This window comes from Rhamphochromis longiceps, linkage group LG22 (genome assembly GCF_057381845.1).
Source record: "Rhamphochromis longiceps isolate RC_006_pf linkage group LG22, R_longiceps_female_GT1.1, whole genome shotgun sequence".
In the NCBI taxonomy this organism is placed as follows: domain Eukaryota; kingdom Metazoa; phylum Chordata; class Actinopteri; order Cichliformes; family Cichlidae; genus Rhamphochromis; species Rhamphochromis longiceps.
The window spans coordinates 1,347,498-1,361,664 of NC_140577.1; the positions used below are offsets into that span (position 1 = coordinate 1,347,498).

The 14,167-nt window shown below is 48.9% G+C and overlaps 1 protein-coding gene across 2 annotated transcripts; it reads left to right on the plus strand.

Annotated features, from left to right (window-relative positions):
* Positions 1–1,233: 1,233 nt before the first annotated feature.
* atf6b (activating transcription factor 6 beta) lies at positions 1,234–13,777 on the plus strand. Of its 2 annotated transcripts, none has more exons than XM_085395829.1 (17): positions 1,234–1,551; positions 3,268–3,347; positions 5,120–5,201; positions 5,300–5,359; positions 5,441–5,520; positions 5,620–5,827; positions 7,686–7,856; positions 8,184–8,353; positions 8,512–8,691; positions 9,168–9,250; positions 9,337–9,543; positions 9,918–10,025; positions 10,156–10,252; positions 10,363–10,433; positions 10,735–10,834; positions 10,917–11,001; positions 11,262–13,777. In XM_085395829.1, exons 1-17 carry the CDS (start codon positions 1,479–1,481, stop codon positions 11,552–11,554), a joined length of 2,148 nt encoding a protein of 715 aa, XP_085251955.1. In that variant the 5' UTR covers positions 1,234–1,478; the 3' UTR covers positions 11,555–13,777. The 2 variants fall into 2 exon arrangements, with proteins under 2 accessions (XP_085251955.1, XP_085251956.1); XM_085395830.1 differs by having other exon boundaries at positions 10,366–10,433.
* The last annotated feature ends 390 nt before the right edge of the window (positions 13,778–14,167 follow it).

A 14,167-nucleotide genomic window follows, 5' to 3' on the forward strand; every position in this document is an offset into this window, starting at 1 on the left:
AACCTTGTTCCACTATGGAAGCATCTACCACCATGTTTTCAGACTCTTAAATTTAGGATTCTTTGATTATAATAATAGTTACATCGTTTCTGCTGCACCAGATTTCATTCATCAACAAAATTACAGTGATGTGACTGTCAGTCATTTGCACGTTTAAAGGTTTCAATAGTCAGAGCTGTGAAATAGAGTGTACACGTTCATTTGCTCTCAGAAAACCACATGAGCTCACTCACCACAGACCTTCAGTGCACAGCACAGGTTAGACCGCTGGGTTAGTTTAGTGCGACAACAAAACCAGGTGCATGTGTTTGGTCTGTGCTGTCACACTGACCTTGGTCCTGTGAAAGTCTCTGTGTTTTAGTCCCATTTTCACCTTGAAACAGTCCCTTACAGGAAAATCCAGGAACAGAAAAACATGTTTTTGAAATTCCTGTTTGTCTGCAGCAGATCACAGCACACCTGTGATCACCTGACATGTCTGCTCACACACCATTTTATTTTACAGCTGGAAACTTTTATTTATTTTTATTAACGCTCCGAGTGCGTCACTAGGAGGCGCTGTGCTCCACCTTCCACATAAAAGCCACAGCAGTACACCGGAAAGCAGCTGCAGCTCTCCGAGTTCCTCATTAAAACTTCCCCCTGCAGCGCGCAGCACCTGCGCCATCCTCAGGTGTGCTCCCAGTGATTAATAAAAACAAAACCCTCGTGAGGGGCTGCAAGCTGCCGCTTTGTCCCCACTCACGCTGCACTGTTATGTAACGACTCCCACGCTTCATCCCCAAAACTAAAAATGAGAGCCCCATGCCAGCCCCGCTAGCATCGTTTACTACCACGCGGATTGTTTTGTTTATGTGTGCACACCGGCTTCTTCTTAAATTCGTCCACAAACTGGACATAACGCAGAAATCATATCTCTCTGCCTGGATCCACGTGAGTTCACCAAAACTGTTTTTCTACTTCTAACCCGTGATTGGCTCCCCTTGCCTGTCAAACCCTGACATTCCTAGCGTTCACTGGCTTGCTACACATGTCAATCAAAATACGACCATTCGATTGGACCGAATCACCTTTAAAGCCCTTCCTCACTTGTTCTTCTCAACGATAGGCTCCCTGGCAACCCAATAGTAGTCTCTGAATTCTCCTATTGGCCCAATATTTAGTCAATCACACATCCCTGTGCTGTGATTGGCTTCTCTAGCAGACGTGGGCGGTAGCTCTGCCCAAAAGAAGCGTTTCCTTGTGCTGTCATATGCGACGTAAAAGGCAAGGACCTACAGTTCAAGAGGATACAGAAAGTTGACATAAATAAGGGAATTTAGAGCAAATATATATTTGATTAGTTTGAATTATAAATGATATCTTTACATCACACCGCCCAGCTATCTTGATGCGGACGCTGGAGGCGGTAATCTGTCTGTTTGTTTAGCTAGCTGCTATCGAGCCTCCTGCTCTTCAAACACACCGCCTGCGGGGCGATGGGTACGGATCTGTTGTCGGACTTGGACAGCCGCTTCTTCGCGGATAACCTGCTGACGAGCGAAGACTGGGGTGAGGCAGCATTTTGAAGCATTAAGGGTGAGGCTGAAGCATTCAGAGGAGGCTGACGTGATAGCGGGGGTGTGGATGCATCGAGAAGGCGAGGCGACGCAAACGGGGTCGTCGGAGCGTCTTCGGCGCTCATTGTTCTCACCGTGACATCTGTGTTCACGACAGAACTGGTCAAATATATTCGTATATGATGATTTTTGGGTTGTGTTAGAGCGCACGCGACTGCAGGGCTGTCCTGTGCACGCGCTTCCTCCTTCAGCCTGCTCGCCCGGACGCGCCGGTGTGTTCAACACGTTGGCTGGAAACGTGAGCTGCTTTAATTTAACCGCACACGTCGCCCTCTGCGTGTTGTTCCCCCATTTCCGCTAAAAACCCGCATTAAACCGCGTACTGTTGACATGTTTCAGGGCAAAGCTCGAGCCGCGGTCAGGGGGAGGAAGGGGGCTGTCACGACTGTCGTGATCAGCGCACGCTGTTATCGCGATATCTGCTGGAAACTGGTTAAAAAACCTCATCAGCCTTCTCTTATCTCCAGCTTCACAATAACCCCGAGAAAGGTGGTGTAGGCAGGTGGATGCAGGTGGAGGGTGTGCTGTTCCCTTTGTTAGAATAACATGTCATGGATAACCAGTCAGATAGAACAGCCGTGCTGTAGATGTAGCTCTCTCTGTTATGTTAACATTTTTAAATAAAAAAACACGTTTCCAGGATTTACCTGCCTGTTAAACAGTGAAGTAGGTTTACAACCCGTTTTATTGTAGCTGTTAGACCAAAGAACTTATAGCGCCCTGCCGCTGCGGTAAATACAGTTTCATCTAATCTCACCTGAGATTAGATGAAACTTTAATGATCCCCCTGAGAGAAGTGGGTCAGAGCAGCAGCAGGAAGAGTGAAAACACCTGAGGACAAGAGACGCTTATAAAGGACAATAACGTGTAAAACACAGCTATTTCTGACCAAAGTGCATGTATGCTGTATGTATGCACACAGCAGCACAGGAGGCGGAGTCATCACATATAAACTTCTGTGTGTAAAAAGTTTAGGTTTTTTATTTTGTTGGTAAGAGAAACTCTGCTATTATTATCCACAGATCAGTGTGTATTTATCAGCTTCTAGAAAATAAAATGGTATCAGCATCTATAAACATGACAAAACAGTAAGAGGAGACATGAGAAACACCATTCAGCCCTGCTGTGTGTTAATGGTGCATAGTTTGTCCACAAGGGGGCACTCTGCAGCTTCCTCGTTGATAACAGCTATCGGGACATTTAATCTTTCTTAATCACAAAAATATCCTGTATTAGTCAGTAAATCATTTTAAAATCTGTGATCGTAGCGTCTCTGAGCTCGAGTTCTGGGATACTCGAATACTTTACGCCGTCTCCGGCTGAGCTGATGGACTCATTTCTAGTCCTGTCCATCTGCTCACACTTCAGCTCCGCCTCCCATCTCCAAACCATCACAGCAGGTCTCACCTCCATCTTTAAACCTGCTGCTGTCCTTCTGTCACAAATCCTGTGCAGAGATCTGGAGGATTCATAAAAAGTAAAGGTCACATGCAGATTTTTTGAGTGCTGCTCTGACAGCATGTGGCTTCAAACTCCAGAGGTGTGAGGAAAGCATGACGGGAGAAGCAGAGTTGACACCATCGCGGTGTGTGCGTGGCTGAAGCTGGTTTTGTTTTCTCTCATGTATGTGGACTCGTGTCTCCTGCAGATGCCTGCCTGTTCCAGTGTGAGAGCATGGAGGAGGGCGAGGACGGGGACTTCGGCCGAGGCTTGAAATACGACGCATCGGTACGTTCGACACACAAAGCTCACGCTCTGCTTTCTGTGCACGCCTCACATTGAACCCGACACCCTGCGACCAGCACTTTCACACGGTGATGAAATCCAGTGTGTAGCTCTGCTGCTACACTTACAGCTAATCCTAGATCATCAGCACTGTCAGATGATGTAAAACCAAAGTGTTCAGCCGCAACATTAAAACCACCTGCCTGATACTGAGCAGTGAAGACGGCTGTGAGCCTGCAGGGCTGTGTGGGCTCTGCCTCTGGGACCTGGCCTGCTGTGACTCGCTGGGCACATTTGCGTAGCCTCACAGAGCTGTGAGCTCATTATTTGACTGTCTGATATTTATGAAAATGACGACGCTGAGCCCAGCGATCGCTGCCTGATTGGGTCTTTCGAGTCGCTGCACTGCTTCCCTGATTCGTCACTCCACTATCACATGACCCACAAACACATCCTGGATAGCAGGAGATCAACATGTACAAGAATAAACGGACAAATAATTTCTGAAGTAGGGATCATTTGAGTTTTAACAGATAAATTGATTTTGCTCAACTACAGCAGCTTTGCATGAGTGATGGTTTAAAATAAGCCTTCTTATACTTCCACTGGACCTCACTGCAGCTGCTCAGTTCATAATCTGTCTGAAATGAACAGTTTGAGTTTGCCCCACAAACAGGTTTGAAGAGCAGGGGCGTGGTTTCTGTGGCCGAGACCTCCATATAAGGAATATTTCCCCTTTGTGGCTTCAGCTGCATCAAGAGTGGGAAACAGCTGAGACTTCTAGACATGTTTAATATCTACATCAGCCATCGTAGCTGCACAGGCAGGAAGACAAAGAAAAGCAGAAGAAGCTTTTTTTAGCACCAGAATCTTTGTTTGCTTTGTTTGTTTGTTTGTTTGTTTTTTAAATAGAAAAACAAAACTTTCAAAGTAAAAGTTTGTTTTTCTGGATTTTGGTTCTTCAGATTAAAAGTCTCTGAAACAGACTGACACATGACTGTTTTGGTTAGCAAGCTGCTGTGAATGCAGTGTTTGCTAGTTTAGCTGTGAGCTTAAAGTGCTGCAGATGGTGATTAATAATTGTTATGACTTTAACGATCAGCGGTGACGTGGCGTGTGTTGCGGAGCTGCTTCCTGGTTGAAGCTGCAGGTTCAGGAGGATGTTTCCTGGTGTTTTGTTATCTGTGATCTGCAGGACGTGACCGACAAGTTTACTGAATTGCAAACAGTTTCTGCAAACGTCCCACCTTAAAATAACGATGGAAATATTTGGCGTGCTGCTTTGGCCCTCAATGAGGAGAAATGTTTGCTTCATGTTTATCACCTGCTTCCTATGACCTTTGACCTGAATTGAGTTTCCACATCACAGCTCCTGATGCTTCATGCTTCAGCAGATTTACGTCCTCACAGAAACGCAAGTTTTTGTCTGAGTTGTTGTAGCTGCAGATCACAGCTCCGCCCACTTTGCTGCTTTGGTGACAGCGGTGTGATAATGAGACACACACACACTCTCGTTTTGGTATCTTAGTGAGGACATCTAATTGACATAGGCGTTCCCTATCTGCTAACCGTTAACTATGAATGCCTAACCCAACTGTGACCCTGACACTAACCCCACACTTTAAGTCTCAAACATGCAAACTCGTGAAGACGGGCACATTTGGGCTGTTGGTCCCCACAAAGATATCTAAACAGGCGCACACACACAGTTGCTGGGTCTGATTGTTTACTTTCTTTGCTCTCTCTCTCTCTCTCTCTCTCTCTCGCTCTCTCAGTTCGACAATGACCTCGTACTCACCCTCGATCCTGACAACCCTACGTCGCCCTGGCGACACCTTGACGACAACCTTCTCACAGGTACATGGCGGTCAGCGGACCGTGGCGACCTTAAACCACCACCGTTTAGTGTGAGTTTGATGTAAATGAGCTGTTTCCTGTGTGTGTTTTCTTTGAAGCTGACGCTCCGGCCATTAAAAACGAAATGACAATAACGCAGCCGCTGCCGGTGGAGATGTGTAAGTCCCTGTCGGGTTTCTTTTCATGGGGTTTTGGATCGTTTGTACGTTTCCTGTGGTTTCACTGTTTGTCGTCTGCAGTGTTTCAGGTGAAAGCAGAGCCTCCCTCGCCCACGTCCTCGCTCGAGTCCGAGTGCTCGGCCTCTCCACCTGACCCACAGGTGTGTCTCAGTCAGTGGGTATATTACAGAAAGCTAATGAACACAGACGGGTTTGTTATGGCGTTTAAAAAGATGTCCTCGTTTCTCTCTCCTGCTCAGATCACCGTTAAAGGCGAAAATCCTCCGACTCCTCCCTACATGTACGGAGACGTGCTGTCGCCTCCTCTAGGGTCCATGGAGGTTACCGTAGCAACAACAGCACCCCCAACACAAACCCAGATTGCTGCGGTGACACAGACGCAGCTCCAGACGCCGCTGACGACGCCGATCCCGGCGGTCATCGGCGGGCTACAGACGCAGGCTACAGGTACGACCGCTCGCCCGCTTATCCACTGAAAGCAGCCAATGGGAAAGCTGGGTGTGGTTTGGTTGCTTTGGTGATTGGTGCACGAGCGCAAGTTTTCCAGGTGTGGCTACAGAGGACCAGTGTTAGCTTAATGAGCAGCTTCCCTGGCTGGGAGTCATTCTCCACGTCAGGAAGCATCAGAAACATCAGGCCTGCTTCTCCAGCTTCGTGTAATCAAATGTAACCTTTGTCCAAGAATCACACCAAAACAAGAAGAACGTCTTGGAGGCGCCTGGTTAGCTGCTGTGACGCCGAGGTCAGACTTTAGCCTTTTGACACAGTGATGGACAATCTGAAGCTCAAAGTCTGATTCAGGGTTCTCAGTTTAATGAGCTGTGATCAGCTGATGGCCATGGAGTGATGTAACAGCCACGCGTTCAGAGTTCATCAACCTGCAGGCTGATGACGAGCTGCTGATTCAAGCCTGATGTTCAGTAATGACAAATAACCAGCAGGCAGAAAGCGTCGCTGCAGGGAGGCTGTTAGAGTGTGTGCGTGTGTGCGTGCGTGTGTGTGCGTGTGTGTGTGTGTGTGCGTGCGTGCGTGCGTGCGCGCGTGTGTGCGCGCGTGTGCGTGTGTGCACTGATACACGTTTATAGGGGAGGTCGGGTCTCTCGGGGAAATGTAAGTTTGTTTTGCATAACTGCACTTTAAACATAAAAGTTGTTTTTAGGCAGGCGACGTCATACGAGCTGCAAAAATGAGCGAATGTCTGTGTGCAGATTGTATTCTGCTTGGTGTTGTTTGTTCGTGGCTGCTGCACACGTCGGTCTAAAAACAGGATGTTCCCGTGCTGGTTAACTTTGGCTCTGAGCTGCACTTCAGTGTGAAGCAGCTGTGGACGAGTCGGCGAGCACAGCACCGGCCCTTTGTGTGAGAGGTGAAAGAGTTCAGGTGTGTGAGCTCTGCCTCAGTGGCTCTCTGCTGTTTCCAGGTGTAAGCCTGCTCAGAGAGCCGGTGTGAATAAGGCAGCAGCTCAAAGCAGCTTTTATCTGAACTGTGGGGAAAACGGAGCGTCGGCGGGTCGCTCGAGCTTTCATGTTTGGGCTCTGCCTGAAGGGAAAGCTCTCAGTTTACTGGGCGACTGTGGAGGTGGAGCCTGAACATAATAGGTCAGTCCCAACAGACATGAATGTCTCATCTGCTGCAACCTGATCCTGGTTAAAGGCAGAGAAAAGGCGAGTGTATCATCATCATCATCATCACCACAGCGACTCACTCTGAGGCTCGCCGCTCACCTTAAAGTGTCTCTAATGAACATCAGAGGGTTTGGATTATAAATCCTGGCAGTGATGGCCGTATGAAAGCACACGCTGGTGTCACGTTAGCTTACCTCTGTATGCGTGTGTGCGCTCTGCCAGCAGGATGTGGAGGAGTTTAAATCCTGCTCAGGGTCAGACGCGTCGGGTAACCATGACAGCGAGAGGACATCACTGAGTGAAATATGTTTCCAGAAGTTTCTGAGTGATTGAACTCAAACTGCTGTGTTTATCTTCTAAAATCAAGTTTGTCATTAAAAGTTTGGAGCATTTCCTGCTCTGTTGTGGACAGCACGCCTGCAGCTCTGCAGCGCCTCCACACCGGTTGTTCTGTGCGAGCATGCAAACGACGCACGCTAACAAACCTGTTTGTGTACTTTGGATTAACTGCAGCGTGCGCGCTCCGTCCTGTTTGCATGCTGAGCCTTAGCGTCGGGTTTCACTTACGCTGTCGTTTAACCAAAGAGCCGCGAGGTTCCAGTCTGACCTGTGACCGCCGCTGCAGCGTCTGTTAAACGGCGCCGTTTTAACCTCTGACGCCGCCTCTTTGTCTCTTTCAGTCTCTCTCAGTCCGAGCTCGGCCACGTTAAAGGCCAACACCATCCTGAGCACCAAACCCCCCATCCAGCCCCGACCCGTGTGCGTCGCCACCCTCCCCGTCTCCCAGACCGCCACGCCGGCCAAGGCGCTCATACTGCAGGGCCTCCCCTCCATGGACCAGACCAGACCTGGTAACAACATCCTGTTTCTTCCTTTACTAATCCTTCTGTTTATTTCCTTTCCCATCACCGTTTCTTTTATACATATCTACTTTTATGTTTCACATCTAAATAATTTAATTTATTATTATAAGTTAATATATTAATTTATTTCTGCCTTTGCTTTTCGTGGCGTTTCACTTTGTGCAGCTGATTTAATAACGTAGTCGGGGAATGAGTGATGACGGAGGGATGCTGGAGTCCGACCTTTAACCTTCCTAAACAGTCATGTGTTCAGTTCTCGTGTGTCGAGGATGCTCTGAGCAGATTCGTCTTCATCTTCTCCTCTTCCTCCTCCAGTCGTCATCTCTCCGTCCGTCTGCCTCGGCTCCACGCCGGCCATCGTCAAAATGGAGCCCGTCTCTCCCAGCATCCCCCAGCACTGCTCCAGCCCCACGGCCCCGCCCACCAGCAAACCCATCGTCCCGGCGACCACGACTTTGCCCGGCAACAGCTCGAACGGCATCGATGTGAGTACAGCACTGACATTACAGCCAGTACCCACAATTCCTCACTCTGAGCCTGTGAACGGATTACATCACACAACTTTCACACAGCTCCTCCTCTTCTTCCTGTCCTCTCTTTTTAACTTCCTCCTTCCTGTTTCCCTCACTGACCACCTCCTCAGATGAAAGTGCTGAAGCGGCAGCAGAGGATGATAAAGAACCGCGAGTCGGCCTGCCAGTCGAGGAAGAAGAAGAAGGAGTACCTGCAGAACCTGGAGGCTCAGCTGAGGGAGGCCCAGCAGGAGAACGAACGGCTCCGCAAGGAGAACCAGGCACTGAGGGAGAGACTGGCAGGGAAGGAGGTGAGACTCCAAGAAACATCACAACACACGAGTGAAAGGTTTGATGGAAACCGCGCGTGAACCGTTCTGCCTGCTGTTAAACTGTAAACGCCGGGAGCAGCAGGACAGCAGCGGACACACCGGTTGGTGGAGTCCTGCGAGCTGGACGTTCTGGTTGTTCGTGTTTTCCCTCTCAGCTCTTCAGCTTCACGCCATTCCTCAGCCTTGTGATAAGGATCTGATGCGTGACAGCAGCATCAGAGCGCCAAGCGTGGCGTTCAGCGTAATGTCGCTTAACCTGCTGCTGAGTGAGGAACGTTCTGTGAGACGCAGCGTCTCTGCGTAACGACACTGAATGATCTGCTGAGGGAGCCAAAACCACCAACAGGAAGTAACTGAGACAAAAGGGGAGGAGTCAGACGAATAAGAACAGAGTCAGATGGACCTGCTGCGTCAGCGTTCAGGGTCATTCTCTCATCGTGTTCGTGTCATTTCAGGGCGCCGAATCAGCGAGTAACAAGAGAGCCGTGTGCGTCATGGTCGTCCTCCTCTTCATGACCTTCAGCTTCGGACCCGTCAGGTATCGTTTGCGACTCGTCGTGAAAATATTTGCCGCCGCAGATGTCGGCGCCGCTTTTGATCAGCACGTTCTGTTCTGCATCACAGCATCACAGACAGGAAGCTGGCGACGGGTCTGCACGAAGACGTGGTGTCGTTTACAGGACGGCGGCTGCTGGAGATCGAACAGCACCAGCAGGCGCCGCCGCCGCTTACCAACAAGGTGGAGGACAAGACGGAGACGGAGGAGGACGGAGGAGACGAGCGATGGAAGAGAGCGGAGGCGAAATACGCCGCAGAGCCGTATCAGTTCAGGTGAGAGGAAGCTGATGTCGGCGTTTTGTGACATCACTGCGACTGTCGGCTTTGAGTGTTTGTGCTGCCATCACACCACAGGAGCAGCTCTGAATACAGAGCGCTTCAGCAGAGGCGGAGCTTTATCACACAGAGAGGTCAGGGGTCAAACACCCAGCCACAGCAGCACCAACACACACACACACCCACTGATACACCAGTGGGTGTGTGTGAAAGTGTCCACGCTGTCACAGTTATCAGCTGACAGACACGTTTAACAGAAGCCCGCCTGCATCAGACCGTTTCTCCACACTGAAACAAACGTGTGTGTGTGTGTGTGCGTGCGTGCGTGTGCGTGTGTGTGTGTGTGCGTGCGTGTGCGTGTGTGTGTGCAGAAACCTGAGCGACGTGTTCAGTGATGTGAAGGACCTGGTTCTGCAGGACATCGACCGTTACTTCACCTCCTCTGACTGCCGGCAGTTCAACCGCTCCGAGTCTCTCAGGTGAGTCTGACTGTGTTAGGATCTCCACGCTGGCGCTGTGGCTCGCGCTGTGGCTCGCGCTGATGTGAGGAGCTGCAGCTGTATTTAAACCTTCCTGCTTCTGTTTCTTTGCTTCCTCTGAATCTTGCAGGCTGGCGGACGAGCTGAGAGGATGGGTCCATCGACACCAGATCGATCGCAAGAAGTCCGGAAAGCCGAAGATGGCCAAGAAGGCCAAAGTCGCCCAGGTGAGGAGTCGTCTTCATCTCCCAGAGTTTTAATCCTTTAATGGAGAACAGTAGTTGGTCTTCAGCTCACTGGGATCTGTGTTTTGTGTCACTTGTGTCTCGTTCTGCAGCAGAAAGCTCAGCAGAGGAAAACCAACTTCTCCAGATATCTGCCGATCCAGACTCACCGCTCCATAGAAAGGTACGACGCGCTCTTCATCGCCGAGCGCAGACCTGCTGATGGTGCAGCAGTCAGCCTCAGCAAGTCAGACAGGAAGTGACATACATGACCATCGTTTAAAGAGTCTTTAAAAACATCCAAAGCTTAAATCGCTGAATGTTTCTGTGCTGCTGAAACTCAGTTATAAAATATTTGTGCTGATTGTTTAAAAAAAAACAACTTTTATTATAACGTGAGCTCATGTTAGCTGAGAAACACTTTTGCTGTGTTGTTGCATTAATGTTGGTTACTGTCCAGCCTGATGAGTCTCTCCCTGCTGCAGTCAGCTGCAGGTGCTTCCTGGTCCTGAGGTCACCTACAGCGACTTCCTGGACGCCATCGACCGCAGAGAGGACACGTTCTACGTGGTCTCGTTCAGACGGGTATGACGCACGCACACGCACACACACACACACACAGCAGGCTCTCACAGCTGTGCGTGTTAAACGGCGTGTCTTCCTGCAGGATCACCTCCTGCTTCCAGCCATCAGCCACAACAAAACCAGCCGGCCCAAGATGTCCCTGGTGATGCCGGCCATGTCTGTAAACGGTGAGTGTGCACGCTGTGGCGCGACAGGCTGCAGTGCAGCTGTGAATCACTCGGCGAGCGCCGCCGTGCACAGCTGACTCGGTCACGGCGGCCCAGCGAGCGCCGCGCCCTCATGGTGAAGATAAAAGGCTGTCATTGGCTCAGCTGCTGTTCTTCTCCTTATTGATACAGCTGTCCTGATGATGATGATGATGATGATGGTGGTTACTGTTATTATCATTAACCAGCCGCTCTTCCTCCATCTCCCTCCTCTTCCTCAGAGAGCCTCTATAACTCATCTCAAGGCTACGAGATGATGATGCAGGTCGACTGCGAGGTCATGGACACTCGGATCGTCCCCATCAAGTCGTCCGCCGTCCCCCCCTCGCTTCGAGACCCACCCCCGCCTCCCCCCTCCTCCCACGGCAGCTCCAACCATCACCACAGCAACCACACCTCACTCCGAGGACGCCACCAGCACCACCCCTCCTCTTCCTCTCCGTCTCAGAGGCAGCCTTTACCCGCCCGCCGACGGACAGCTGAATACTTAATCAGCCAATCAGAAGGAGTCTGAAGGTCGGAGGTTAAAGGTTGGAGAAAGACTTGAAGTATAACCTCACTGTCCCTGCACCAGGTAACGGTTCCTCCTCCAGCAAACAGGAAGCTCCTCTCCGCACACAAGTCGAGTTTCCTGCCGTTTCCCAAAAGGTGAAAATTCAAGAAAACAAATTGAACTTGAGGACGTCCCACAAACGCCAGCATGTTTGTAAGAACGACAGCGGCGTGCATGCTGCGTTTTAATGTTTAACAGCGAGAACGCAGCGTGGAGAAGCTGCTCCATGAAGCGCCCACAGCCACACATCTGTCACCTAAGCTCCGCCTTCTGTACCTCATAATTCAGACAGAGGACGAGCTGAGCTTCTTCTTTCACGTACAAACAGGAAGTCTGTTCTAATGCTCTGAAAGATCCGAGTAAACGTCAGAAATAAACTTTACAGAATAAATTCAGCTCATTTACAGGATCAAGTGTAACGTTCATCCTTCAGAGACACCAAGCACAGCGCTGAGACGTTAACCGGCGCCAGCGTGTTTTTCACGTTTTAGTGAGTCGTAATTATGAGATACAGAAGCCCAGAGGAGCTGCAGCGCCTCTCAGCTGTCAGTCCGGCAGCTGCTGCATGAAGCAGGAGCCGCAAAGATGTGACGGCGTCCGTACGGCGCGAGGTATGGCATCTAAAATATCGCCAGCAAAAAGCCAAACCAATGAAATTCCACTGAGAGTGAAACAAAAGCAGCTTGTTTGGTACTTCTCTGGATTTTCTGTGGTACAGCAGTGAAATCGTTTCTGCGTCGTGCGTCAGCCGTCGCCTTTATCAATGTTTTGTTTTTTATGCTTGTTTTGGAGCGGTTATTTAATAGTTGTAAATATGAGTGTAGATATTTTGTCACCTTTTTACTTTTTCTAATTTTTGTTTTTTCACAACAAAAAGTAAAAAAACAGAAAAATATTTTGTATTTGTCGGACGGTCCGGCGTGACTCTGTGCTGGTCGTTTGAACTCGGGATTATCTCCTGATCTAAAATATTTATGGATATATATGCAGATTTTTGATCTTTATTATTGTACAGAATTAACGTGTAGAAAACTTCATACAGTTTGTTTTATTGTGAAAAATCTTGGCCTGTTCTGCTCACTTCCTGTCTTTTTTTTTTTTTTTTTAAGTTTAGACTCTAACAGAGCAGCTTTGCATGATCCACAGTTCATAATAATCCTTCTTTATCTGATACGGGGCCAGTTTATCCTCTGTGTGGAAAAATAAAAAGCTGCTTTGGCCACTCCCCTTTAACCTTTCTTTTGAATTTTGGGTGGGGCTTCTGTGGCTGAGATGACCATATTAGGGATGCTTTCTTTGTGACATCATCCAGAGCCACAAGGAGAAAAAAACTGCTGAAATTTTCCATTTGAGCTCCTGGATCATAGGACGATTGTCCATTAGTGCACATATGCTTGTGTTTACCACGAGCACGGAGGGCGGGGCAAGAGACCTGGCGGATGAAAGCAACCCCCAAATGTACAGAATAGCTCCGGCCCGCTGAGCCGACGGTGTGACTTGTTTTTGAGTATGTACAAAATTTTCAATCGTTTAAAAAGTTTAAAGCGCCCAAGTTTCACCCATCAGGGTCACGTTTGCTCAGCATTATGGGAAATGTAGGATCTGCAGCCTTTCTTACAGTGAACATGTGGGAAAACCTCCTCCTGTGTTAATGTCGTTTCACTTCATGGTGTTTTCCTTTCATACTGATGTTACTCTTCATGTGTGCAGAGAGGAACGTGGAGGATATGAAGGTAAACTTTTCCTTTTAATGGTGGTTTGAGTTTTAAAACACAGATGGAGCAGAAAAACGAGATTTGTCAGCTGCTCGTTGGTTCTTTCACACACAGTCGGCTCATGTTTCACTTCCTGGTTTCTGTAATCTGAAAACGCACTGAAAGCTGTTACTGAACCTTTGGGGTGCTTGTTGATCAGCTGACATTATGACATCACGCATTTAGATAAATCCTCAGGAAATGTTCTGGTTTGTGTCTGTTCATCACAAGAATGACGTTTGCATTCTAAATGTGGTTCAGACGTAGTTTTATTCAAAACTCCGACCTTTGACCCGCTTTAAGAGCCACCGTCTGCTCTGCAGCCTGTTCTTGTACAAACCAGATTGTGAGCTCGCTGAAGCTGCACATATGAAAATGTAAACTGTCCTTTTTTATGTAAAGGGAATAAAATCATGAATGTGTAAATATTTCACAGGCTCCTGCTGATTGGTCGCTGCGTTCATGTTAGCAGGAAATGAATCAGAATCAGACGGCTGAAGGTTCAGAGCCGCGAGCTCCGAGGAAGCCGGAAGACTCACTGACCCCTCACTGACCCCTCACTCACTGACCTTTCACATCACAGACTCAAAGGGGACTTTTATTTTTCTCACTGCTCACACTGGATTTTTTAAAAAAAATTAATTGTTCACATTTAATTTCATAAGTCAGGGAGAAAAGAAAGCAGGTTGAGGAACAGACAGGAGAAAAGTCTGTCCATCCAGCAGAGGGCGCCAGAGTGCTGCAGACTGACACTTCATGAAAGAAGAACACTGACGGAGGCTTTACCTGTGCAGGTGAGGAAGCTCAACCTGAAGAGACG

Excerpts from the sequence above, each read along its gene's own strand:
- atf6b (XM_085395829.1), top strand. The coding sequence starts at position 1,479 with ATGGGTACGGATCTGTTGTCGGACTTGGACAGCCGCTTCTTCGCGGAT. Across the intron at positions 3,348-5,119 it reads GCTTGAAATACGACGCATCG|TTCGACAATGACCTCGTACT; the intron begins GTACGTTCGACA and ends TCGCTCTCTCAG. Across the intron at positions 9,544-9,917 it reads GCAGAGCCGTATCAGTTCAG|AAACCTGAGCGACGTGTTCA; the intron begins GTGAGAGGAAGC and ends GTGTGTGTGCAG.